Raw genomic sequence first — 26,601 nt, 5'->3', positions numbered from 1 at the left:
AAGCTACGGAGGTATGTCAAACCGAGGAAGAGGAGGATGGTTGGATGAGTCCCATCAAGATTTTTCTATTTGGGGGTATGGTGACGGATAAAAAGTAGAAAAGGAGACTGGAACAGACGTCTCAGAGGTACATTCTGTTAGAGGGGAAGCTATATCGAAAGAATTTCAATGGACCCTTGCTGAAGTGTCTCGGGCCAAGGTTGACCTTATATGTGTTAGCAAAGTTACATGGGGGAGATTGCAGGAGCCATTCAGCGGGGAGAACCACAGCACACCGACTGTTAACATAGGGCTACTTCTGGCCCCATAAGAAGAGAGACATGGTGGCGTATGCTAAGCGTCGCTCAGTTGATCTTTCCACCAGCAGAACCACTGCACAGCGTATCTAGCCCGTGGCCATTCGCGATGTGGGTGATGGATATAGTGGGTCCGCTGCCCATGGACAGTGGAAGAGGAGGTTCATGCTCGCGGCCACGGATTATTTCACCAAGTGGATAGAGGATGTACCTTTGCAGCATGTGAAGGAGGTGCAGGTGATTAAATTCTTGTGGGAGAACATCATATGTAGATTTGGATTGCCATATACCATCATAGCAGGCAATGGGACTCAGTTCACGGGAGCAAAGGTACAGGCATTCTTACAAGCATTCAAGGTGAAACAGGGGTTCTCAGCTCCATACAATCCCGAAGGCAATGGGCAGGCGGAGTCCTCTAACAAAACTATTATGAACAATCTCAAGAGAAAGTTAGAGGATAAGAAGGGGGCATGGGCAGATGAGCTGAATCATGTTCTCTGGGCTTACAGAACTACGCCGTGAACTTTTACCGGAGAAACTCCCTTCACGCTAGCTTATGGCGTCGAGGTTGTGATCCCCTCGAAAATGGTGGCAGCCATGACACGAACAAAGGCAGTAGAAGAGGGTTCGAATGGGGGCATATTAGGCAATGACTTGAATTTGGATGAAAAACAGAGGGACACGGCTCACATTAGGCTAGAGGAGTATCACAAACGTCTCCAGAGACAGTACAACATGAGAGTCAAGTCGTGGTAGTTCAAAATAAGAGATTCCATGCTGCGACGAGTGACACCTAGCACCAAGAGGGAGAAAGATGGAAAAGTTTGCCAAAGCTGGGAGGGGCCCTATACAGTGGCCGATGTAGGTGGGGCTGGCACATATAAAATGCGGACTGCGGAGGGAAAGTTAATAGAATAGCCATGGAATGTGAGAATGCTCAAAAAGTTATACACTTGAATGTAATAGGAATCCAGAGCAGAAAGCTAGAGCTGTTTGTAAATATATAATACAATGATACTTTTCAGAAGAGGATATCACTTGTTATGCATAATTTCAACAATCAAATCAAACACAGCTTTGGGAAAGGAGCACATCGTGGACGAGGGGCTCGAATCCAATTTGGGGTGGGATGAGTTGTCCCAACAGGCTTCATGACGTAATAGAGTCTGCGGAGTGGAATGAGCCCTTCGCGGATGAGAGGCCTAAATCACACCTAGGGGAAAAGAGAGGGTCCCTAGCTGTCGGCGAAATCATTCCAAGAGAGAGAGGCAACGGGGGGAGTGAGCCCTTCGCGGGCACAATGTCCAAATCAAATCCGGGGTAGGAGGAGTTGCCCCAATGGGCTTCATAGCCTACTAGAGCCTGCAAAGTGAGACGAGCCCTTCACAGATAAGAGTCCTAAATTACACGTGGGGTCAAGAAAAGAAGGGGCCCCAGCGGGGACACGGAGAAGTTAAGAGAGTTGAGATGAAAATGGATAAGTAGTGGCACCTCAATCAAGGCAATAATTGAAACAAAGAGAGATAAAAACAAGGTGAGGAAGCATAGCAATTCAAACAAAGTAATTAAGCATAAAAAAAAATAACAACTGAGTACATAGATGTCAAAGTTAGTTACATAACGGGTAGAGTACATTCCAACATAATCAGCAAAACAAAGGAATAGCCAACATTGGGCTAATCTAAGTCATGTGGTGAGACTTTGGAAAGGATTGTCTGTTCGGGGGAGCCCGTGGCATGTTCTAGAAGAGTAGCATCACTAACAGGGTCCTCAGGTAGCGGGTTAGAAGTAGCCGTAACAATGGGGTCCGTAACTTCATGAGTTTATGGTAGAGGAGAATGAGGCTTGGCAGGGAGAAGGCGGCCTTCTTTGACCAAGCGGGCATGTTCTTCACTGATCTTCTTGGCCAGGCGCTTCTCGGCTTGAGCCTTGAAGCTTATCTACAATTGCTCCATGTCCTGGCTATGTTGCAGAAGGGGGCCGTTGGTACTTTCAGTGTGTTGGAGGAGAAAGGCTTCCCTTTGCTTGCTCAAGCGGTCATTTGCTCCATCCATGAATTTTTGATGGGCCGCTTTGGCAGTCCTCAGTTCGTCTTTAGCCTGAAGTTTGGCCATATTCGCGGCCTCAAGGCCAGTTTGGAGACGGGTACAGGTAGCCCTCAATCAGCTGGGACTGCCAACCTCCTTCTCGAGAGACTCTACGGTGCTCAAAGAGGAGAAGAGGCCGCGGATCATGTATGACATATCCAAGCTCACCTAGAAACAAAGGAGAGATCAGAATAACAGAGATAGAGGGGAGTGATGGGTAAGGAAAGAGAGGGATACCTTCTCCCAATCGGCATAAAGGGAGGTACGGTGTTGTTCGAAGGTTCCATTATCTGCGTAGGCTAGATCACGGGGAAGATGCGAACCATAGAACATGGCAAAGGCCATAGCCGGGTTATCCAGAGTAGAGTCCTCGACATTGATATGACGGCCTCGTATCTTCAAGGTGGGGCAGAAAATTTTCGGAGCCGCAGACCCAAGGGGTAGTCGAGCGGTCTCTTTGCTAGGACGATGGGTCTACGAAGTGGGGGGAGCCGCGGCGGGAGGTCCTGCAAAGGTGGTAGGTCTATTACGCTTGAAAGGGGGCTCGCCGGATGAATTCTCTGTAGGCACAGGTGGGCCAGTAGGAGCCGAGATAGTTTGAGAAGTGGGAACCTCAGTCACTTTATCATCAGAGTCACTGTCATATAACCAGATTTTGGTGACATCAATTGGAGAAGGTGGGGAATCTATGGCAGGGGAATTTGGAGAGATATGTTGATCGTCCCAATTAGTGATAGAGCGAAGGGAGGAGGGGGTGTATCTACAGGACTGAGTAGGAAGGTCAGCGATGGCCTTTCTGACTATCTCTGTGAGAGCATGGGCCTAGGCCTGGGATTTGGTGGTTTTCCTGGTAAAGCCGCGGCTGTGGGATTCAGTTTTAAAAGGACGGGGTCCTGATGGGGGAGGAGGTGAAGGCCGGGGCTTCCTTTCTTTGGGAGGCGGCGGGCAATAAAAGGGAGCAGAGTATTTGCCCAAAGTATGTAAAATGGGATCAGCCAGCAAGGGAGTCCCTTGAGTGGGATCTATGCCAAGAACTTCAGCTTGGGTGGAACCCAAATTGTGAATTTGTTCAAAGACCGCGGATGTGACCCCGACGTAAAAGTTGGATTTAGAGTCGGACTTCCAACCTGTGCAAAAAGAAAATAAAGAGTTAGTCCGCGGCATAACGAAAATGAGAAAGAGAAATATGTAATGGAACTCATCATGGGGCAGAAAGGTGAGGTGATTAAGAGTCACTGCAGGAGGTATATCTACAGATAGAAAGTTACCAGAGACATACAAAGGGTAATGATGCCAGGTTTTATCTGAAGAGGTGATTCGCAGAACGAAAGATTGTTTGTCGGGGCGGATACAAAAATAATGGTAGCCCACGCTCACATCCTTAGTACTCTTGCGTATATAATAGTGGGAAATTATATCACGGAGGACTATCTTGGGCTCACGGTTCTAGTTGTAGTGGTTCGCGGCATACATAATATACCAGAAGTTGCCTATGCCTTGGCAAGGGGGAATGTTGAAGTGGTTGCTTACTTCGACATCTAATAAAGACAGCGGGAATCTCAAGCCCGAAATAATTTGGCTGACCATGGCCACTAGACATCTCGGTCTGTTGGGAACTAGATGCGAGAAATGAGTCACGTCTGGCACGTGCTCAATGAGGACGTCATCGGGTATGCCATAGCTAACCCTAATTGCTCCAAAATTAGGTCTACGGGATCTTGGGGGAGGTGGCAGAAGTTTAAAGGGCCACCTCGTAGTGGAGAGGGCCGAGGTGGAGTCTACCAGAGGAGGGGACGCCCCCGTATCTGATCATGAAGAAGTCAGATCCTCTGATTGGGAGTCCGACATAGGGGAAGAGTAAAAGAAGATGAACCGTTACACGAAAGGAAATGCAAGAGAGAAAAGAAAAAAAAAGACAACCAACCTGATGCACTGATCCAAGGGTGAGGCAAGTGTCCGAGTAAGCATTGGATAGAGAAAGAAAGGGGAGGAAGAACTCCAAAAAGTAAAATAGGCTGGCTGCAAGGAGGAGAGAAAGAGAGCAAGGGAGGAGTAAGTGTGGGCAAAAATGGCGTCTGATGCAAAACAAGAAGAAGAGGGAGAAGTAAACGAAAGAGAGAGAGGGAGCGAACGTGATTTGAAAAGCATGGGGGTAAAAAGGTAAAAACAATGGAGCAGAAATCAAGGGGCTGACAGTTGAACCAGAGGAAACGCGACACGTGGGGGAGCGAGAAACGAGGCTATTCAAACCGTGCACGCGTGGGACACGTGGAAGAGTAATAATGGAGAGTGGAACAGAAGCCAAGAAAAAAGGCAGGCAAAGATGGGTTCTCGACTCCGCAAACACTCGGGAGGTTCGCGGACTCGAGAGGGGGCATTGTAGCGACCCAAATTACGACTGCCGTAAGATCAACGATAAAGGGACATGATGATGGGATAACTAGAAGTGGGAGGCATCCTAGCCGGGTCGCAACTACCAGAGTATAGGGGGAGAGAAGGGAACCTACGGGGCAATGAGTTGACAAGTGAAGTCCGCGAGTTTGAAGTAGGGCAAGCCGAGAGCCAGATAAGCAGGATCCATGCGTGGTACCAGATAGAGATTAGGACCCTTGGGGATAGAGATAAACCCTACACGTGGTAACAGAGGGACTGCGAGATTGAGGGACAGGTGGAGGGTCAGGAGGGAGTGGGAGGGGGTATAAAGAGAATAGCGAAGAGAGAAGGAAAGAGGAGAAAAAAGAGAGGGGAGAGTGAGAGAGTAAAAAGCGGTCCATACTGATAGGGTTAATTATATACTAAAAGTATTACTTTTGTATTAACTCTAATTCTTTATATTTTAAATGATAATCATATGGGCAAATGTTATGTATATTATATATGTTATTAGTTATATGCATGCGTCTAATACTTTATGTTGTAGATGATATGGTGTGTGGTGACACACAGAAGATCATATCATCAGTACCTTATAAAGTATAAGTAAACGTTCACAACCTAGATAGATTTGGACAAACCATTGGTACGGTTGTAGTATAATCTGGTATTAGTCTATCTTGACTATAAGATTACACTAGTACACTTTGTGTGTATTGAACAGGACCAAGTGAGGTTGTTTCTCTTTATACTGACTATATAAGAGAACAAACACCTCTGTTATTATAGATGTTTGTTCTCTTAATCCGGATATAATAACGGGCACTTACGTGCATTGTACATTGCTTTAAATCATCAATGAGTGAGATTCATTTGTGAATCAACAAACTCGATGGATTGGGTAATGACATTGTATATAAGGTGTGCTGTTGATTATAGAAAGAATCTGTGACCCGCAGGAAGTCGGGTTGATGATGTCCCCTTGAGGAGCTCATAAAGATTGTCATATAAACCCTGCAGGTGGATTTAATCCGACATGACAATAAGGTTGAGTGGTACTACTCAAGGAAATAAGAAGTTGATTAATGTAGTTATCAGTAAATTGACTTAATCAACGGGCATTCGATATCTTAAACACGGGGAGATCAACAAGCATATAATATGGAGCCCATACACATAATTTAGGATTAGGGCGGTAGTACAACAGTGGCCTTTAGTGGAATAAACCATTTGTTGACGGACATAGGCCGTGTGTTCTGGGCGAACATGGGAAGCCCAAGCCCATCAGGATATCTAACCCTAATTTCTCCTCATGGTTCCTGTTGTAGCCTATATAAAGAAACCCCTCTTTCTCTGGCCGATTGACTCAGGTTTGCTCAAGAAAAGTTAGTTCCAAAATTCGGTTCTAAACTAAGAGAGTGAGAGAGGCCAAAAGAGAAAGAAGGGGTTGGAAGATTGTTGCCCACACAACGTCCATTCTAAGGATAGGAATGCAACAGAAGATCAGGAGGTTACTGATTCGTAGAGCTTGGATTCTCAGAGTTATCACAGCTAATCAAAGGTATGATTTTAAAAAAAATCATGAACACCTTCCACTGCGCATGGGTTCTCACGGTTTGTAAATCATTTGATGCAACATAACAGTTCCTACACATACAAGGGGTTTTTAGGTTGATACAAGAGGGAATTGAAGGCATTGCTACTCAATCCATAACGTTAGTTTGCCCTGGCACATGTACAATGAGTAAATAAACCTAAAGTAACAATAAAGGCTTGGGAGAATATCTATCTTTTATACATTTATATTGGGTGATAGCAGGCTACCTATAATAGCAAAAAAAATTATGGGACTCAAGGTATTGTGTTTGAACGTGAATTCTACAATAGTGAAACCTTATTTCACTTGATGTTGATAATTTAAATTTGGGTTTTTTAGACATTAGTCCTACTATTACTATGGAATTAGACTTTGGTCCAGAAATGCTGAAATATTAGTTTTTGGTCCTACTTTTGTTACTTGACTGTCAGAAACTAGGACTAAACTCTAATATCTAACTTACAACAAGGACCATGTCCTAATGATGACATTATTATCTGGGTCAAATACTAACTTATCTTTAAAAGTGAGAGAGGGCGATCAAGTTGATTGACGGTCAAGTAACAGAAGTAGGACCAAAAACTAATATTTCAGCATTTCTGGATCAAAGTCTAATTACCATAGTAATAGTAGGACCAATGTCTAAAAAACCCTTTAAATTTCTTATATTGAGTTACGTGAATAGGTTTTAGTTATTTATTGGATCCTTAATTAAATCTTTCCAATACTTAATCTCAATTAATGGCCAAGTTTCTAATTGCCTCCACTCTGTTTGTGCAGGACTGCAGGTGCATCTCTCTATATGCTTAGTGTCAAGAAAAGGGTCTGGTATTGTTTGCACATACCTTGGTAATATTTTTGTACTCGCCTGACCACTAAACTGATAAAATAATATGTTAAGTTGGTGTTGATTTGGAGTGCTCTAGAGTTTAATTACTTTTTCATTTTCTTTTCTTTTCTGCATGCTATGTTAGAAATGAACTCCATTTAGGTACATAAGTTCTTTTTCTTTCCGTTTCATTTGCTTTAGTGTGAGTTCGAGATGGAAGAAGTTTTCTTCTCCTATAATGAGTTTACTTATTAGTGTTTAAGACTTCATGGACCTCCGGCACTGGTCGTAATAGTTTCAAATTTATGGGAGCACATATGTAAGACTTGCATATCTATCTAATGCTAGCAGAAAATTATTTGTTAAATCATGTCTCTTTAAGAATGATTCAATTTGATTCCCAGTCGGCATGCATATTTGCTCAATTGAATGGCTTCTGAACTACATTAGATTTTCTCTAACCAAAAGAAGAAAAAAATGAAAGAAAACTCCTTGTATTAACTCAAGTTCCATTATGTAAATATTTGTTTCAATCTTTCAATTGCTTTGTGTGGTGTTCTTCAACTTGAAGCTAGTGTTCAAATAGATTTGCACATTGTTTTGCCCACCATCATGTGCTATGGTATTCCAATGTCATGGTATTCCTAGAAGGTTCATGTGTTTCCTGGGTCTTAAGAAAGTATGCGATAGTTTGATAATCATTCTACTTGGTTCAAAATCAATGGTTTTGACTGGTAGCGCTCTACATCAGTTTTTTAACCATTTTTGACCTGTATATTTGTGATGGGTGACAAAGCATGATATATAAAAAGCTTTCTAAAAGACGTAATAGATGGTGTTTTTTTTTTGAAGATACCTCATTAGAAGTGATAAGAGTTAATTTTGTATCATGAGTTGGTAATCACTCATGACACTCAATCACATTTAAGTCAATACCTTGCTCACAAAATTATTTGATGTATGTATAACTTGAGTAAGAATTCGTACCCATACCTAAAAATTGAGCATGTTATGACACTAGAGTTGAATTATTCTCTTGGGAAATCTTAGTGTGAAAAGGATTTTAATAGAAGTTTTTACACTGCACTACACTTCTTTTAATTAGAAATTACAAAAGTTACTAATGACAACTTTATTCTAAAATTACTAAAGAAGATAGAAGAGAGAGAAGTGTGGATGATTGATTTACAATGTGATTCAAACTACTATTAATTAAATAAATATTTCAATTGTTAGTTTTCATATTCACTTTGATTCATAGACAAATCAAAGTGAAAAATTAAACTTTGATCCCTAGTAGAATTTCTAAATCTCTAAAGAGATTCTACTAGCATGAGAGATTAAATTATCACCCTATCTCTAGAGCACTTCTTCAATCTCTAGTTTGTTTTCCACTTCTAACTATTTTGTAATTGAAGTAAAAATCAAACTTATTAAATTTTAAACAATTAAACTACATCTTCATTAGTAGAGTTATCCTCACATGGGTTTATCTAACCTCCATAAGGGATGAGTTAGCTCATGGTGAGATAAATACAATTAATGAAAATGAAGAAGAAGAAGAAGTTTCTTATTTCCTAAACTATGGAATTAATTTTCCTAAAAATGAAACTAAAAGAGAGAGAGAAAAAGAGAGTGAAGGGCTAAAAAGCCACAAATCACAAGTAAATTGCCAAGTTTATTTAGAGCACCACCCCTCCTATTTATAGTTATAAAAGAGTAAAATGGGTGACCAAGATTACATCTTACATTTTCAATCCAAATGTTACAAATTAATCTACTTTTATAATAGAACTTATTTAATCTAAGTAGAGAAAGTGGTTGAATAGTAATTCCATTACAAGATAAATAATTAGGCATGGTTTGTGCATTTATTAAGTTGAGAAAGTGGGTGATTACATAAGCTTCCACTTGATGATATCATGATGAATAGTAATTAGATTTTTACTTTGTCTTGGTTTGGGCCTGTTGTAATTCTTAGTCCAATCAATTGATAGAGCATGTATACCATAACGTAGAGCTTGTCGCACTGATCATTTTGATAGGTGACACGCCCAAAACGGAGTTTGTAGTCAAAATATATGATTTTCTGAAGTTTCGTTGATTTTTCTACAATATTTGACCAGGGTTGACCCGGAATTGACTATTTTGACCAAGCTTCATGGGCGTGATTATAATATTTTTAAGCTTCCAATGGGCTTCTTTTGGACTTGATAAAAAGGTTTTGTTTCCAATTAATATATTCACCTTGTTTCCATGCTAAAATGCCGATTTTTTTCTGAAATTTCATCATTACATGTTGTAATCTGCAAAAGCATGAAAATACAATTAATTTGTATTTATTACACACATAATTAATCAATGTGTAATATCTCTACGGGGTTTATATTATAGTTTTGGGTGCTTATCACACCACCCCCAAACAACACTTAATTTGCTTGTCCTCAAGCGAAGAAGAGACACTAAACAAATAAGTGGCAAAAAATGTATAGTCTAAGCTAATTCTTGTTTCACAGAGTGCGATTGCATTGACTTCGTGAGAGTTTTCCTAGTGGACGAGTTATAGCCTTGTGAGAATTTTCCAGCGAAGATACTCACAAACATCACTTATACTACAATGACTCAGTAACAAGGGCTTGTTCCCTTAGTTAATCTCAAATATCTATACATCTCATTAGCGGGGAACAAGAACTAATTCCTTTGAAACTTAAGTTAATAAATACACGTACAATAATTAGAACATCTACATATGATCATGCATGCAGTAAAAAATTTCAATGAAATGTACCAACAGGGGCGTTTCTGGATCCTTTGGAGAGCATCCTTAAATAGGTTCTCACAGGTATGTGAAGAGGATTGATTGAGAGTGATGGAAAGGGTGTTGTTGTTCATCTTAGATTCTTTGTTTAGAGGAGGGTTTGTGATGGATGGAACACTAAACTTTGTAACTCTTCTCTCCTAGTCTCTTTTGGCTATTTGGAATTACTCTCAATCTTGAACTTGTATTAAAATGATTTAGAAAACTTGTATTGAATTGATTAAGAACTTGGTTTATACTAAAGCTTAAAGAACATAAAAATGGAAAATAAGGAAATAACAATTTTAATTTAAAAACATTTAACCTACTCCCAATGACCAAAGATTTAGATCTAAGGTAAAGATATTTCTCTACAACTTTGGTTTATATAGGACATCAATTACAATTATACCCTTCTTTCTAGAAACAAACTTATGGGCCCTTGACCTAAGCCCACATAAAAGAAGTCTTGATTTTGGCTTTAGGTCCCTGGGTCTGTAGCTTCTAGCCTTGAGTCCTTGAGTCTTTGAAAGTTAACTTAACTTTTGACCTTAACTTTTGACCTTGACTTTTGACTTTGACTTTCCGGCAACTTTGCTCCGAAGCTGGAATCTTCCCAAGCAGCGTAAATAGCCATCCTTTTTGTGCCAAAATGCACGTATTAGGAATATGCGTCCTAAATGGTTTGTATCCTACAAACGGTAGCAAAAGCTATAACTTGACTATTCATTAAGCATAAGAAGGGAATATATGAAGCATTATAAAGGTAATAAAATGCACATTTGGGGACTGATCAACTACCCCAAAATAGCATCTTGCTTGTTCTCAAGCAAAAGATGAGAGAAAAAACTAAGATAACAAATGTGTGATTTATTATACTAATCTCATTTCGCAGAGTGCGATTGCATTGACGTGCAGCAAGGCCTTAAACCACTAGGACTTCCCTAGTAGATGAGCTTAAACCTCGTGAAAGTTTTCCAGAGAAGGTATTCACAAACTTCCTCTATCTAGTACAAAAGGTCTGGTTTCCTTATTTATTCTCAGAGGTTTATACATCTCATTAGCGGGGGAATAAAGAAAAGCTCCTTTGAACTCAGAATAATATATATACAGTAGTTTAATTATATAAAGATAAACGTGCAAAACATGAGCGGTGAAATGCAAAAGTAGAGTCGTTTTCGAAACTTTTGGAAAGCGTCCTTAAGTTGGGTCCTCAGAGGGGTGTGTTGCAATCATAACTCTCTGATAGATTCACTCAAGTTTCGTTTTCTCAAGTGCAAAAGGCACTTATATTCCTCACATACTTGAATGACGTCCAAGAAAACTGGCCACTTACTATCACACCATCCTATTCCTAGTTGAGCTAGAGGTCTTTTATTTGGAATTACGGGGGTAAGGTAGTGGTTTAGAAATAAAGGGAAGGGAAAATGATAATCAGTTGTTTTAGGGTTTTATTCTTTTGAGTCCAAAGTCTGTAAAACGTCTGACTAGTCAAGTTACCTTACTCACGTGGGTTGGTAGCATAGATCGAGTAAGGGATCTGTCACAGCCCGATTTTCTAAACAATTAAAAAAATGAATATTTGAAATATAAATATCTCAAATATCTCAAAAAATGAATAAGAAACTAACCGTTAAAACAACCAGCATTTTATTTTCATAATCATACGATAATTTCTTACATGCTAAGTACCAATAAAGGGACTAGTAAACAACAAATTCAAACATACCTAACATTAACCAATGCAATTCTTAGCATGGTGTCCCAATTGTCCACATTTATAACACTTGCCTACTAGTTCATTTGGTTTAGGACATCTTCGAATAGTATGCCCAACTTCCCCGCAGTTCAAACAATTACCATCAAATCTCTTTAGTGAAGCACTCGCGTCCTTATTCACATGCTTACTTGTTTGCCTATTATATGGGTGATGCTGACTTTTTCTCTGCCCTTGACGTGGCTGACTAGAAATAAGGTGTAAGATGGCTTGTTTTGGGTCATTCTCTTTAATCTTCTCATCTCTGGGTTTATTATCCAATTGTTCATATCTTAATGCCAAATCTAACACGCGATCGAAAGTTTCTGAATCAAAGGGTATCAAATAACCCGATAGATATGGCTCTAGTCCATGGATGAACTTCTGGTTCTTCTTTACATGGGTATCCACTAGATAAGGAGCATACCTCGATAGTTCATTGAACTTAGTCACGTACTCCGTAATAGTTTTCCCTCCTTGGGTCAGATTAAAGAATTCCTCAGTTAATTGCTCTTTAACAGCATTAGGAACAAACCTTCCCTCAAATCTTACCTGGAAATCCTCCCAAGTCATAGTTCCCACATCCACATTATCCTTAATAGACCTCCACCAAAATAAAGCTGACCCCTCCAACTGGTGAGAAGCCAACTCCTGCTTCTGCACCTCAGTGAGTTGCATCTTAGCAAACACGGACTCACACATTGTAACCCATTTCTCAGCATCAATAGCCCCTTTCTCTCCCTTGAACTTCTGGCCTCCTAAAGTAGCAAAATCCTTGTTTCTCCTAGCAAAAGGATCTCCTAGATTAGCATATTGACCCCTCTGAATAGTTTGCACCAACTGAGTTAATATTGCTCCCAAATCAGCAGATATGGTATTACTTCCAGTACCAGTAACGTCGGTGTCATCTCTAGCCATCACCTTAAAACAAAACAGACTTCTATTAGTACTCCAAACATCTTAAACTCAAACACACACAATCACCACATTCCGAGGATCACCTAGACCTTCCAAATCTAGGCTAACCTAAGCTCTGATGCCAAAATGTCACAGCCTGATTTTCTAAACAATTAAAAAAATGAATATTTGAAATATAAATATCTCAAACATCACTATATTCAATTGTCTAAAAACCCAAGCTATGACGGGGTGGATACTACACATGCCACAACCGAAAACCCACATCATAAAAGAATCTTAACAACAAAAATAATCTCCAAAATTCTTTTTATTACTTTATAAAAAAGTCTATCTTCCGTCCCAATAAAACATCAAACCACTCTAAGAATAACAGGTTTTCAACATCGTATTTTCATGTCATACTGAAAATATAACTATGTTATTACATCCTTTCAAAAAAAAAAAAAACAGACCTAACAAAACTAACGGACTGCTCCATGCAAGAATCCAATTCACATGCTGTAGTTCCACTGCCTTCCACCTATGTTCCCAAGAACACACCCACATTGCCAAAACAAAGCAAACATGGGTCAGCAAAATGGAATTTGCTGGTATGAGTAGACTAACCACATATAAACATTATCATACTTTAATTATCCAAACAATCACGTTATATTTTCCTATAACTTAATCATTCTCAGCTTGGAAGACAGGTAGTTCTGTCATTTCAACCGGCATAGTTTCTTCCCAAGCAAAACTTCCATTATATTAACTCATTCTAATAACTCGTTTTTAATATCTAAATCATTGAATTAAAACTTACCGATATCCACTGCTGTATAAGGGTAGGACCGCGTCCCTACACAAAATGTTATTAAGTCCTACCCTCCTACAAAAGAAAGTTAGAACTTCTATATAACATATGTAGATATTATATTAGGTATTCAAAAGTAAACCCAAACACTCGCATAATCAAAGAATACAACTAAAAGAGTCATATTATAAAGGTATTAGCCTAAAGCCAAGCATGCTAATAGCCCTAGACCTATCCTAATAGCCCAAATCATAATCCGAGTTAAAAGGTCAAATTGGGTCAAGTGGTCAAAGTCAACCCTGGTCAAAGTCAAAGTCGACCTGCCAAGGGTCAACAGCAGTCAACCAGTCTCAAACTCTTCTAACCCAAAAGCCCAAAGTCTAAAACAAAAATCCAAATTTGAAAATCTAAAATAAAACACATAAGCCCACATAACAAATTTCGGCCCAAGCCCAACACAAAATGAATCGCACTGTTCATCTTCCTCTCTCACTTTCCAGCACCTCCACTGCCACAGCAGCCACCACCAACCAACTACTAATCCACCACCCTCACTCCAGCGGTTTGGTTACTCGCGAAAACCCCTAAATATCCATACCAACAAATCGCGATTTCCAACACTTGCTAGGTCATCTCTTCCACCGATCTTCCTCCACTGCAGAGCTCGCCGGACCACCACTGACCTCCCAACAGTTCGGTTTCGGTCCCTAGCAAAACACAAACCCAATGATACAACAAAATCAAACCAAACAAAAGTTCAATCCACACCAACAATCAGGACGGTTTGATTTTTGTTTGGACGCCATTACTGCTCCTCCGGAGCTTCAACAGCCCATCTCACGGCACCAACAACCAATCATCACCAATAAACCACCAACAATCGATCATCACCAATAAAATCAATTAAAACACATAATTTCTACACAACAAATAATAGGACGATTTGGTGTTGAATGGCGACGCCAGTAACGATCGGTGTCAAGGTGTCAAGGCTTCGACAGCTTAAATTTTCAAACTTATCAGAGTTGTACATACTGTAGTACTAGAAAATTTTGTATCTATCAGTCGGCAACATTACAGAGTTTACCAAATCTCAAATATGTAAAAGTATTACTGATAGATTTAGCAGACACAAAAATTAACCAAAATAAACCTGTTCAGACTACTCACCTTTAGCGTGCTCCGACTATCAACCAGCTACCAGAAAAACCTTCATTTTCCTCTTTCAGTAAAATCCCATTTTTCTGTATAAAACTCTCGCTGTGTTTTCCCCAAAAACTCTACGTGAGAAAACTCACCGAAAAACAAGGACAACACTTATCTATTACTTACGGGACTTTTATCCTTAACTGATAATTATCATCTATCCATTTTATCTATTTTCATTATTATTATTATTATTTTTTATACTAGGAAAACAAAAGAAAAAACCGGGGTGTTATAGGATCGTCCAAACCTTAGGACTAAGCAAGGTTCACAACTAAATTACAAGTTCAAGGAAATTAGTGAGTAGAATTTTAGGTTATTTCTTAGGTTACTCAATTAAAACTTGGAATGCAAGTTGACGTAACATTACAAGGATTGATTTCTTAGTAAACTAGATAGAGAGATACATGAAAAGGGTTAATCATAATCATGCAAGGCCAATTACAAATTTTTAGAGTACCTTATCATTATAGCTCTAATCCACTCTAGTTCATAGACAAACCCGAAACAGCGTCGAGTATCAATCCCTAGTAAGATGTACTAATCTATGAGTTCATCTTACTAACTGGAAGAGTTGAATTAACATTATATTCCATCTCTGGAATATCACTTCAACTCCTGGTTTAATTATACACCAGCTGGGAAAACTAGAGGGCTAACGGCTACCATAGGGTCTCGCACGAGATTGGACCTAGTGTTAATTGGGTCTTGCACGAGACTGGTCTGGAGTATCAACACTCCAAACTTGGCTAGACTCAGTCATTTTGGGACCGGATGTATAATCAAAACCTATTTTCCTAAGTAAGGATTCTGGACTACTAACATGCAGCCTAATCCTCACATGAGCATCATTAACCCTCCCCTTGGGAGGGTTTTAGCTCATGGTCCTTGGATGGATTTTATGTCTTGCATGTATGGAATGAAAAGGTGAAAAGAAGTAAAGGAAGAACTGGAGATTTAACTTGAAGAAAATAGATTTTATTTGAAGTTCAAGACTTTTTGTACCAACCTAATACAAAAGCTTCAAAGAATGGAAAATACTATGCATGAAATGTAAACACAAAATGGAATGCAAGAAGAGATCTCTCTCCTTTCTCCAACATCCAAAATATATACCCCCTCTCTCACGGGAAGCCTTCCTCCCATTTATTATAAGTTTGTCTTTTCCTTTTTGAAAACATCCAAACTTTTTTTTTCACAAAGTTTGTCTTTTTCTTTTCGAAACATCCAAACTTTTTTTTACCCTTTTCGAATCAACAATCTAGTCATGCATTTATTGTTTTGTCTTTTCTTTTCTTGCAAGGTGTCACAAAAGTGTCCATCACTTGCCACTTGTCTATTCATGATGACTCATCATTTCTTGTAGGCCCGCAGAGTGGGTCCACATGCTGTGTCTAGTGGCGGCCCTGATTTTGGCGGTTTTATAACTTTTTGTCTTTGCGTAGAGCTCGTTGCCCTGGTCGTTCTGGCAGTTCACTTGCCAAAATCAGAGTCTAGGTTTGAAAGATGTGAGCTTCAGAAGTTTGCTGCTTCTTTACACGTAGTCCTGTTATGCACTGGTTTTGTCCCTTTGGAATCTTTGGCTCTAGTCAGGCTTTGTTGGGCTTCACTGGCCTGAGTGGGAAGACTTCAAGTATGCACAGTATTCCCGTACTTTGATTCAGGTTTTATCATCATATTCACGTTAACTATGAAAACCTACAAAAGTACGAAAATATAATTATTTCATGATTATTAAATACATAATTAACCAAAATGCTATGTGTCTACGGGGTTTAGTATTACAGTTTTGGGTGCTTATCAGAAAACAAACTCTGATAAGTTGAGAAATTGGGTCTTTAGGATATTTGTAACTAGAGAAGAACCTCGTTTTGTTCTTTGCTTCCGAATTTGTGATTCATTCTTTTAGCCCTTTGGCTTTGTGACTCCATATGATTTTGAATTTTTAGGAGTTCTAACTTTGCTTTTGTTTCTTTTGAAATCTACTCCTTTTGATTTTGAACTTTGGGAGATTTCGATCTTTGAATCTTTTCTTTATTTTCTTTTTCTTATCTCTTTTGAACCTTCTAACTATTATGTTTTTGTACAAGGCCTTCTCTTCTCTTTTTATATATCATCCAGTTCTCAACTCGTTAGATGGGTAAATTTTTTATTGTGTGTGGTAACGGTTCAGAGATTGATGGCGAAGAAATAAAAAGGCTTTTAGAATTTGGTGAAGGCTCAAGGGAGGTAACTAGAGGAAAAATTATGTTTTTAGGTTTTTAACGTTAATGGCTATAACGATCCAAAAATGGCCTAAATTCTCTCATAGGATATGGCATGGTGATCAAGCAAGTGGACGTGTTATCTTTCTATCTGAACATCCTTGTGTCACCACTCAATAATCATTCAGACGAGGCTTTTGGCTAAATTCTCACAAGATATGGAACTTAATTGTTCTAACCTTGGTGCCGGAAACTTACTGCTATATACAATCAAATGTTGATGCATGCCATTCATGAAAAGGTGCATAAACTATTGTATGTATATTAGTCTAAGTTTGAAGAATGAATCTTTATTCTATTGCTATAATGAGATTTCTCAACCTTTTATTCATCGTAGAAAAAGGAAAACAAGATTTTTGATACTAAACAGAGAAATATTTTTGGTCTTTTCAAAATATTTTAAGAAAGAAAGAAATATAGAAATATACTAAATCTATATAATATAAGAAATGTTATATAATAAATGCCTAGTTTTTTTTGCAAAATGTTACTATACCACCCCCAAACAGAAATATGTTTTGTCCTTAAAATATAAAGAAAAGGAAAGAGACTACCATATGAACATGAACAAAAATGGCAGTAACCTGTACTTTGTTTTTCATTATAAAAATATACCACCTCCAAACAAAATTGGAGCGTGGGTTGATAGATATAGAACAAGATATACATGGTTTATCTAAATAGTAAGCTACGTAATTATTCTACCATGAAATTTTTAGGGGTTTTTTTAAATTTTTTTTTTTTAATCCTGTTGTTCTCAAAAGGTATCTCTAACCATATAAAGGGTTTTTGCAAGAAGATAAAATCATACGTTTATTCAATATCATATTTTTTTTACTGTAGGGCGTAAGATTTTTATTTTTATATCCTCAAGTTTTGAAAACTATGTAGAGATGTTATAAAGATACTTGTACAAAAGCAGTGATTTCTAAAGCTAAGTTTGAAAACAAACTATAACATGTGATCTTAGACAATTTTCGTGTCGGCTCATTTTGAACCTGATCTAGTTAGACTGTGGCTTCAGTTATGTCTGTTGCGGAATTTCCTGCGCAGAACATAGTGGGATGGTTTATCTAATTGGATACTAGTGGATGGTGGAACTAGGTCTCTTTGGTGGATTTTGGTAGTTTTGGTTAAAATGGGGTGGAACTAATGCTCTGTTCTGATTACTGTAGGTACTTTGTCCTTGTTTGAATGTAGTTGGTGGTTTGACTAACCCTGGAGGTGGTTGGGTTTGTCGCTTTGGGTGTTGTCTCCATGGTGCATTTGGTATATTGAAAGCACAAACTTTTTGATGGTATGTTGGTGCACAAGGGACAATTGGTATCTATGTGGGTTAAACTGAGACAGAAAGTACATGGTGATATGGGCAACCCTTAGTAACACATAACTGATCCTCAAACTGCCCTTAGAAGAATGGAGATTGTGTAGTTCTAAGGGTTGGTCTATGTGGAATTCATTGCCCATTTTGTTTTTATTTTTGAAAAATCACATGACTATTGATGTATCGAGAAACTCTATTATAAGCACAATAAAAATAAGAACTTTTATGAAAGGGTGAGAGAAGGGTTTTTATTTTTGGCTTTTTGGGTTTTTTGTTCCTAAATACTTAACATAAAAATATAAGCTATAAAACTACTAAGAAAATCACTATGAGAAAAGTGATCATCCCAATAGAATGAAAAGATGTTTGAAATTAAATGATTCTAATTGAGAACCTGCGTGGGGTTTGGCTTGCCCTAGATTGTGCACTTCCTTGTTTTGCAAGAAAGCGAATCTAGTGAAGAGGACTAGATTTATTGCGAGATACTCTAGTCTCTCCTCTCCTAATCTCTAGTTAGCCCTATTTTGTAGCTGTTCTAACTAGAGAGAAAGACAAAGCTCGAAATAATTAGAAATCACCCATAGAAGAAAAAAGTTTTCAAAATCAAGGGCTCCAGCTGCTAACCATCCCACGGTATGACATGCCTATGGAAGACGAGACATGCTAAACAACCATGAGAGACAACTGTAAGACACCTTCACTCAATCCCCATCGCCCTGTGCTTTGTTTCACATCTCTTCTTTTTAGAGGAAAGACTACTTAGCGTCAAAGGTGAGATTGAAAGAAAAATGCTTATGTAAAAATAGAAAATAGGGAAATGAAAATAAAGACGTACAGGAATTGTAAGTGACAGGAATAGAAAAGCTATTCTAAAAAGAAGTATAAAATAAAGAAAAAGAAAATCGTATACTTGCTCCATAGGGGTACACTACTCAAACTATGAGTAAAAGTGCAAACAAAGAATATGCAAGTATACGTGGACTTAAGGCTCCGGCACTTACAACCACACACTTCAAGTAGAGTGGTCCGGTTACCTTTATGATGCACTCCTATGGAATGTATTGAGAAAACATAACATGAATCTTTTATAGTCAGACTATATGTGGGGTCGTTTTAAGTCAGATTCCCCAAGACTATATACATATGATGGATGATATGTTATTAGTTATATACTAATAATCTAAATAGTTGGGGATCTTTATAGAAAAACATATAAAAGTATACACCCCCAAATAGAATGAAATGGTGCATTTGGAGTGTAAAATGCAGAATGATAAGAGAAAGTTTATGCAATCCATCATGAAACTTATGTAGTAACCCGTCATTGAATTGTCCAAGATAGTGTGAGTGTGGTAGTAGTTGTTCTTTATGAGGCTTAGATGATGTGACATGGAAAATTGGGTTTTTTAACCACTTAAATAAAGGGGTCATCGTATGCTCTCAAGAACTCATATTCCACCTTAAATTCTATTTCCTCTTTTTCTGGCACTTCAATGAAACGGTGCATTCTCAACTGGAATGATAGTCTCGGGAGTTTGTATGTTAGGCAAAGTCTTTTTACTGGGAAGGTTTAGAAAATTATGAATGAGTTCAAAGGCAATTGGCATAAGTGCGAGCTTGAGGTTTATTTGAAAAGGTTTAGTGGTGCAGTCCTCAGAATTTGGTGGATTTTTTATGAATAGAGGTTGGCTTTTGACAACCCGTAAAAACTAAACTAGATTACTCTAACTTTATTCTTACGGTATCAATTATTTTATTTTCTACTCTCACATATATATTTATGCAATATATAGAGTACAGAATCGTTCCACTCTCAATCTATCAAGATTAAATAGAATTCAATTGAACAAACACAAAGACCAATAGTGAGAGTAATGTGTGATGTGAAATTTCTATGCTATCATTCCCAACACAAGAACAATAATAACAAGTTATAATTTAATAACTAATTTAAACTCTATTAATCTATTTGAACAATAACAATAATGATTCAAAATGAATTAAAACTAAAATTTAAAACTAATTTAGAACTAAGATTATGAATAACTACTTATCAAATTAAAACAAACTAATTAATTGAATGTAAAAACTAGATCTAAACTAAGTTATTTGAACTAATTAATGGAGTCTAACCTAATTTTCTAATCTAGATCTAAGTATTCTTAAGAGCTAATTCTTCTCCATACAAATGGAGGAGACTAGATCCACTTTTTCGTGCATGGGCTGAGGAGCCATGTTTTGGGCCGGAAAATCGATCCCAAAACCCAATCTCTTCAGTCCACAGGGCCATTTTCAGCTGGATCTGACTTCATCAGGTTTTTCGTCCACTTTTACTCCTCTGATTGGGTGAAGGCTTGGACCATTGAAAATCTCTTTCCGAGCTGGTCGTTTTGACATAAGGTAGGCCCAATTCTGAGGCTTGAGTCTAAAGATACAGTCTTCGGAAGTTCTGCTGACTTTTATGTGCTGTTTTTGCCCGCATTGACTCTGACTTCTCAGCTTCTAACCGGGCTTTACAAAGGCTTTTTCTCCTTGAATCTTGGCCTTTATTCACAAAACTTCTTAGCAACCAACCCTTGCTCCTTTATATCGCCAAAGTGGCACATTTCTCCACAAAATAGACTTCAATGCCTGAAATACATAAAAACAAGTAATCAGCATTAACTCTTATTTATTACTCGCATAATTGGTTTAAAAGTATTATTGTTAAGGAGTTAAAACTACAGTTTTGTGCTCTTATCAAACCACCCCCAAACAGCATTTTGCTTGTCCTCAAGCAAATATGAGAAATTAGCATAAGTGACCAAAAATTGAGTTCTAACTAATCTCGTTTCGCCGAGTGCGATTGCATTGACCATATGCAACAAGGTCTTAAACCACTAGGAATTCCCTAGTGGACGAGTTATAGCCTCGTGAGAGTTTTCCAGTGAAGGTACTCACAAACTTCATCTATACTACAACGACTCAGAAATAAACTATTGTTTTCTTATCTATGTCTAAATTATCTATACATCTCACTAGCAATTAATACAGAATAATCAAGTTGAAACCTAAGCTAATATATGCATAATAATCAATCATCTACAAATAAACATATATACAATGAGTAATACTATGAGATGAACTAGCAGGTCCGTTTCTGAAAACTCGGAATAGCGTCCTTAAGTAGGTCCTCACATAAATGTCAAGACAAAAACAACTCTGATTTTTTCGCTCAAGTTTCGCTACTCCAGTGTGCAGTGGGCACACTTTACCTTACAATCTCAATGACACACAAGGAAGCTGGAGTCGATCAAACACATCTGCTACTTACTATCACACTAACCTATTCATAATTGAGCTAGAGGTCTTTATTAGGTGTTGCGGGGATTAAGAGATGGTTTAAGAAGGAAGGAAATGGATATTCAAAAAAGAACAAGTCTGAGATAATAGAGTCTTCATATTATGTAACTAGAGAAAACCTTGTTCTTTACTTTTGCTTCTACACTTTGTTTCCATCCTTAGCCATATTTTTCTTTTTCTTTGGATTTTGACTCCTTTGATTCTATTTTTGGAGTTCTAACTCTTTATTTTATTTTCTTTTATTATTATTATTATTATTTTATTTGGATGAAAACTTACTTTTCTCATCTGAAACGACTAACAAATTCTTGATTTCAAAGGTTCTTCCCTTTTCTATTCTTCATCTCTATTCTCAGACTTATTCAATGAATGGGTAGGTTGATTTTTTATTTTGTTTTGTTTTGTAACAGGGTAAAGAATTTGAGGTTTATGAAAGGCTCAGAGGGGCGACTAGCGGAAAATAAGTCATAGGTTTGAATTTCTGGCTATATCGATCCAAAGAGGGCCTAAATTCTTACTTAGGATATGGTATAGTGATCAAGCAAGTGGACGTGTGATTTCTCTATCCGGATTTTACTTCTCCCTTGTGTCATTTCTCTAATGTTTCACTCATATAAGGCTTTAGGCTATATTCTCACAGGATTTGTAGAATAAGTACTCTAGCCTAGGTTTTAGAAACTTACTGCCAACAATCATAGATACTCATGTAACATATTTATAGATAGATGCAAAGATTATTACCTATGTATTAACCTAAGTTTCTATAAATTATTCTAATGTAAAAGCTACGTGAGACTTTTAGATTATTCGGAGCATAGAGAAAGAAAATAATACCAATATTCCTAAGTGTATAACATAACTTTTATTTATTTATTTTTTTGAAATTTTTGAATTTTTAACTAAACAACAAGTGCATATTACACATATCTATATCCTAACAGATGTCTTAATTACACGTGTTTCTATGCCCCCCCCAAACAAGAAGCATGATTTGTCCTCAAAGTATTTAAATAAATAGGGTAGAGAAATACCATTGAAACGCGTGAAATTTTGGAACATCTGCAAAACAAGGTTATAACATACTAATATAGCAAATAAAACTGACGTAACTCGATATGAGTTCCACCCGTTATGGGGTTAACAAGAATCAAATTGCTTGAGACATATGCAGACACTAACTGAAATAAAAACTAACCTTAACTCCAACGTTTAAGCGTTGTCAATCTCTTCTATAAAGAAATGAGGTTCCTTCGCATCCTAACTGCAATATCCTTTCGCGGAACCAATGTCCATAAGTCTCGCTTCCCAACAAGTGTTCGAAAGACTTCTCCGGTATCACTATAGGAGAAGTCATCACAAAACTACTCTCTAGAACAGCTGCAACAATCCTGGAACAACCCACAAAAATTTGGAATTTTTCGTGCCCAGGAGGGTCAGGGCGTGGGGTGCGCTCAACCTATGCCTGGGTAGAGCGCGGGGTGTGCCTGGGTAAATTTCTAGGTCCAGGCACTTGGGCGCAGGACGCGCTCACTTTTTGCCTGGGATGGACGCGGGTCGCGCTCAGGTTAAATTTTGATAGACAGTGCCTAGGGCGCAAGTGGCTCCATCGGGGCAAAAGGCCCGAGCTCAGAAGTCTTTGAAAGAAAGTGAGAAGGAAAAAGAAAGAAAATTTGGGAGTGAAAGGTGAGAGTTGAATGTGAGAGATGTGAGTTTTATGTGGAGAATGAATGAAGTTTATATAGGTTTGAGTTTTCAAAACGAATTAGGAAGTTTCCAAAACGTTTTAAGGCAATTACCGGAAACAGAAATTTCCAAAATCGGAAACGGAAACTACCCATATTCTTGATTCTAATACAAACCTAATATCTCTTAGACTGAATTTAGAATAGTAACTTCTAAACTTTTATAGATTTCATCCTACCACCACATCTAATCCTAGGCATGCCCATATCGGCAATATTCTCAACCATCACTCCAAAACAACTTCTAAAATGGAGGATCATATAACAAATCATGCTAGAGTCACTACTACAGAATGACACATATACCACGGTCAATAAGAACGTTTATACCACGGTTTTTCCAAAAACCGTGGGAAATACTTATATACCACGGCGGAAATTTCTTTGGTCATTGGTTTACTTGTATATGACACAGTTACATGAAAACCGTGGGATAAGTTGGGCCATATACCATGGTTATTTTTTTTTTCAACTGAGAGTACTTCACATCCCCACTACCTTAAACATAAACAGTGGTATATAAATTTTCCACTTTCTACCGTGGTTTATGACTTTATGCCAAATAGTCAAATGCGTGAAAAAAAAAATACACAATACGAAACTCATTCAAATTGGATTCCCCACTACACCAAAAGGGTAATTTTGTAACGCTCTCATTTTTCACTTGTAATGTTTTTTTAACCGTGACACAATTATTAACGTTTATAAAGCGTTAGCATGTACTTTATATGTTACTTAAATTTTAGATAATTATCGGAATTAATTTGTCACGGTTGACTAACACATGGATAAAATAAAATAAAAAAGAAAAAAAAACTGAAAAATAAGAAACAGTATAAAACCAATCCCACACTCCTCTCTCTCACTTTCAAAGGAGGGAAGTGGTTGACTCAAACCAGTACTTCTTCATCTAAAACGAAGGTAAGTTTTTTTCTTTCTTCTTTTGTTAGTTCTTACTTTCCTTCTTCTTCTTCAATTCTTCTTCTCACTACACCAGAATTGCTGAAAAACGACACTAGCTTAGGATTGTCGTGACCGTCCTTAATTTAGGACTGCAAAAACCGTCGTATATGGCATAAATTCGTCGTATACTGACCTAACCTAAAATAGGGGACGGATTTTGGTGCAGTAAATACACGAAGGTAAAGGTAGTTCTGGAACTCGTCACTCAGGTGGTGGGCTAGCTTTTCATTTTCGTTTCTCAACGCCTTTTCCTTTTTTAAGGCTTCATTTCATTTTTTTCTATTCTCGCGCTCATTATTTTCACTAACACAGCCCAGAGACACGAGTGGAAAGTGAGAGAGAAACACTAAAAAAACAAATGTGACTTCTAACAAACAGTTCAGAGCTTCTGAAAGGAACACAAGGAGCACAAAGCAAGAGCTAGTGAGCTTCAGTGAAATTGTTAGCGCTCTCTCTCTCTCTTCAAAACATAAAATTTAATTAGTTAACGATTTTAAAGCTTCAAGTTTGTGTATTTTTGTTTGTTAAATTGATGTATTGTTCACTAAACTGAAATGGGTATCTGAATCTTGGATCAAATCAAAGTTCCTTCTCCAAATTGAGGTAAAGTTCTTTCCTTTTTCCAGTCTTTTTCATTTCTTATTGGATTGCAAACGGGGAAGAAAGAGGATTGCAAACGGTTTTCAGATCTCGGTTACAAAGAGAAAGCTGAAGGATGAGAAAAGGGTAAGAACTATCTAGTCGATTGCCTTCACATCGACCAATTGAACCAGGTCAGTTATTCTTATCTTTATCTTCTTCAAATTCGAAGCATGGCTTGTGATTTATGGTAGTTTGAAAGCTTAGACCTGTGATTTTACAGATTGTGTAGAATCCTAGCCAAAGCCTTAGGCTTCAAGCTTCTAGCTTTGGAAGTTACTGATGCTTCTCTTTTACTCAATCACTCACTGAAATTTTTTGGGGATTTACGAGCGAGCTTGGTTTGCGGTAATTCTTTTTACCCATTTTGCCTTTGATTGGTTTTGATGCTTTTGGATACTCGACTTTTCGCCTCTTTTATTATATTTGCTAAAATGGTATATAGCTGTGAAATCCATTGGGAATTCTATGTTTCACAAGTTCCTGAACTTTGTTGAAGGGTTTGATTTTTCTTTTTTTTTTTTATCGGTTTTTCTTTATTTTTGGGGTACTGGTGCTGCACTCCCAATGGGTTAACGGCGTAATGACGTGTCTGCGGTGTGCCTGTGTCTATGCTACACTCCCAATGCTTTTGTTTATTTCAAAGCTGTGTGTATACTGGCAGTGATCAATTTTAGCATGATGGTTAACATTAGCAATAGTATTTCCCTCCCCTTGTTTGATGTTGGTATTCTTCTGATTTTGCAATTAGCATTATATTGGTGGTAGTAGTTAATCGTAGTAGTGTCCTTTGAGTACAATTCTCACATCTTGAAAGTTGCTCGGAGCCACTATGTGCTTAACAAATCCTTAACAGGTTGCTTCACTTTAATTACATTCAATATAACCGGGTCAACTCGTGTGTGTGAGCATCTTGAACCAAGCAATAGCTGGTCTACTCCAAGTGACGAAGTACCATCATAAATTCTTTTATTACCTCTCTCACGAAGACTACCGGGGAGGATAAGAAGATAATAAAAATAAAGGGTATCCACTTGTTTTTCCTCTTTCATTTTCCTACTTTTTATTTTTCCTTGGACTGAATTTAATGGGTATGAATTGTTTTCACTTAGTTTTGTTCTAAAGTAGATTACCTTAAATAATGAAAGCATGTTACATTGATCTATTAATTCCGTTGGCCCCTCGACTTATTCTTGTTTTATTTTTTCTATGCACTCACTTGTGCCCATCATAGCAATCTTGTGAGCATGGTTACCCATACTTGATGTAGCTTCACTATGTATGCGTTGGAAATGGAAGAGGTTGTATTGGAATGTGGAGGGAATGGTCGGTAGACAAGACAAGAGACATTAACACTTTTTGAAATTAGGCCTAGAGTTAAGTGCACTCATATTCCTTGATTTTATTTTGATATGATTCCACGTTAATCTAGAAAATTAGATTTGATTGTTCTTGTTTGTTAGCTACACTAAGTTCTAATTTGCATAAGTCGTATCTTCTCTATCAATTTTTGGATACATGGTATTAATTTAACCAACTCTAGCTCATCGCAAAAACCGAGTAGCTAGTAGTTTACTCGCCTATTTTTGCCAATCCTGTTCTTAATTCTTATCACGCAGTTTGGGAGGAAAGTTTTATGTTCTAGTGCTCAGCAAGACATAGATTTACTTAA

General features: G+C 37.9%; 1 protein-coding gene and 1 long non-coding RNA gene across 3 annotated transcripts; one reads left to right on the top strand and one right to left on the bottom strand.

The window, feature by feature from the left end:
- Positions 1 to 11,714: 11,714 nt before the first annotated feature.
- Positions 11,715 to 12,653, bottom strand: LOC147494250 (uncharacterized). Its single transcript, XM_086568081.1, has one exon. The coding sequence runs from the start codon at positions 12,651 to 12,653 to the stop codon at positions 11,715 to 11,717; it is 939 nt and encodes a 312-aa protein (XP_086424207.1).
- An 11,961-nt stretch (positions 12,654 to 24,614) lies between these two features.
- On the top strand, positions 24,615 to 25,276 carry LOC147494249 (uncharacterized). Of its 2 annotated transcripts, XR_015199200.1 has the most exons (4): positions 24,615 to 24,731; positions 24,876 to 24,893; positions 24,978 to 25,063; positions 25,153 to 25,276. It is a non-coding gene; the product is annotated as an uncharacterized LOC147494249 (long non-coding RNA). The 2 variants fall into 2 exon arrangements; XR_015199199.1 differs by having other exon boundaries at positions 24,876 to 25,063.
- Positions 25,277 to 26,601: the final 1,325 nt, after the last annotated feature.

This window comes from Coptis chinensis, chromosome 6 (genome assembly GCF_015680905.1).
Source record: "Coptis chinensis isolate HL-2020 chromosome 6, ASM1568090v1, whole genome shotgun sequence".
In the NCBI taxonomy this organism is placed as follows: domain Eukaryota; kingdom Viridiplantae; phylum Streptophyta; class Magnoliopsida; order Ranunculales; family Ranunculaceae; genus Coptis; species Coptis chinensis.
This window is presented reverse-complemented; position numbering and strand designations above follow the sequence as displayed.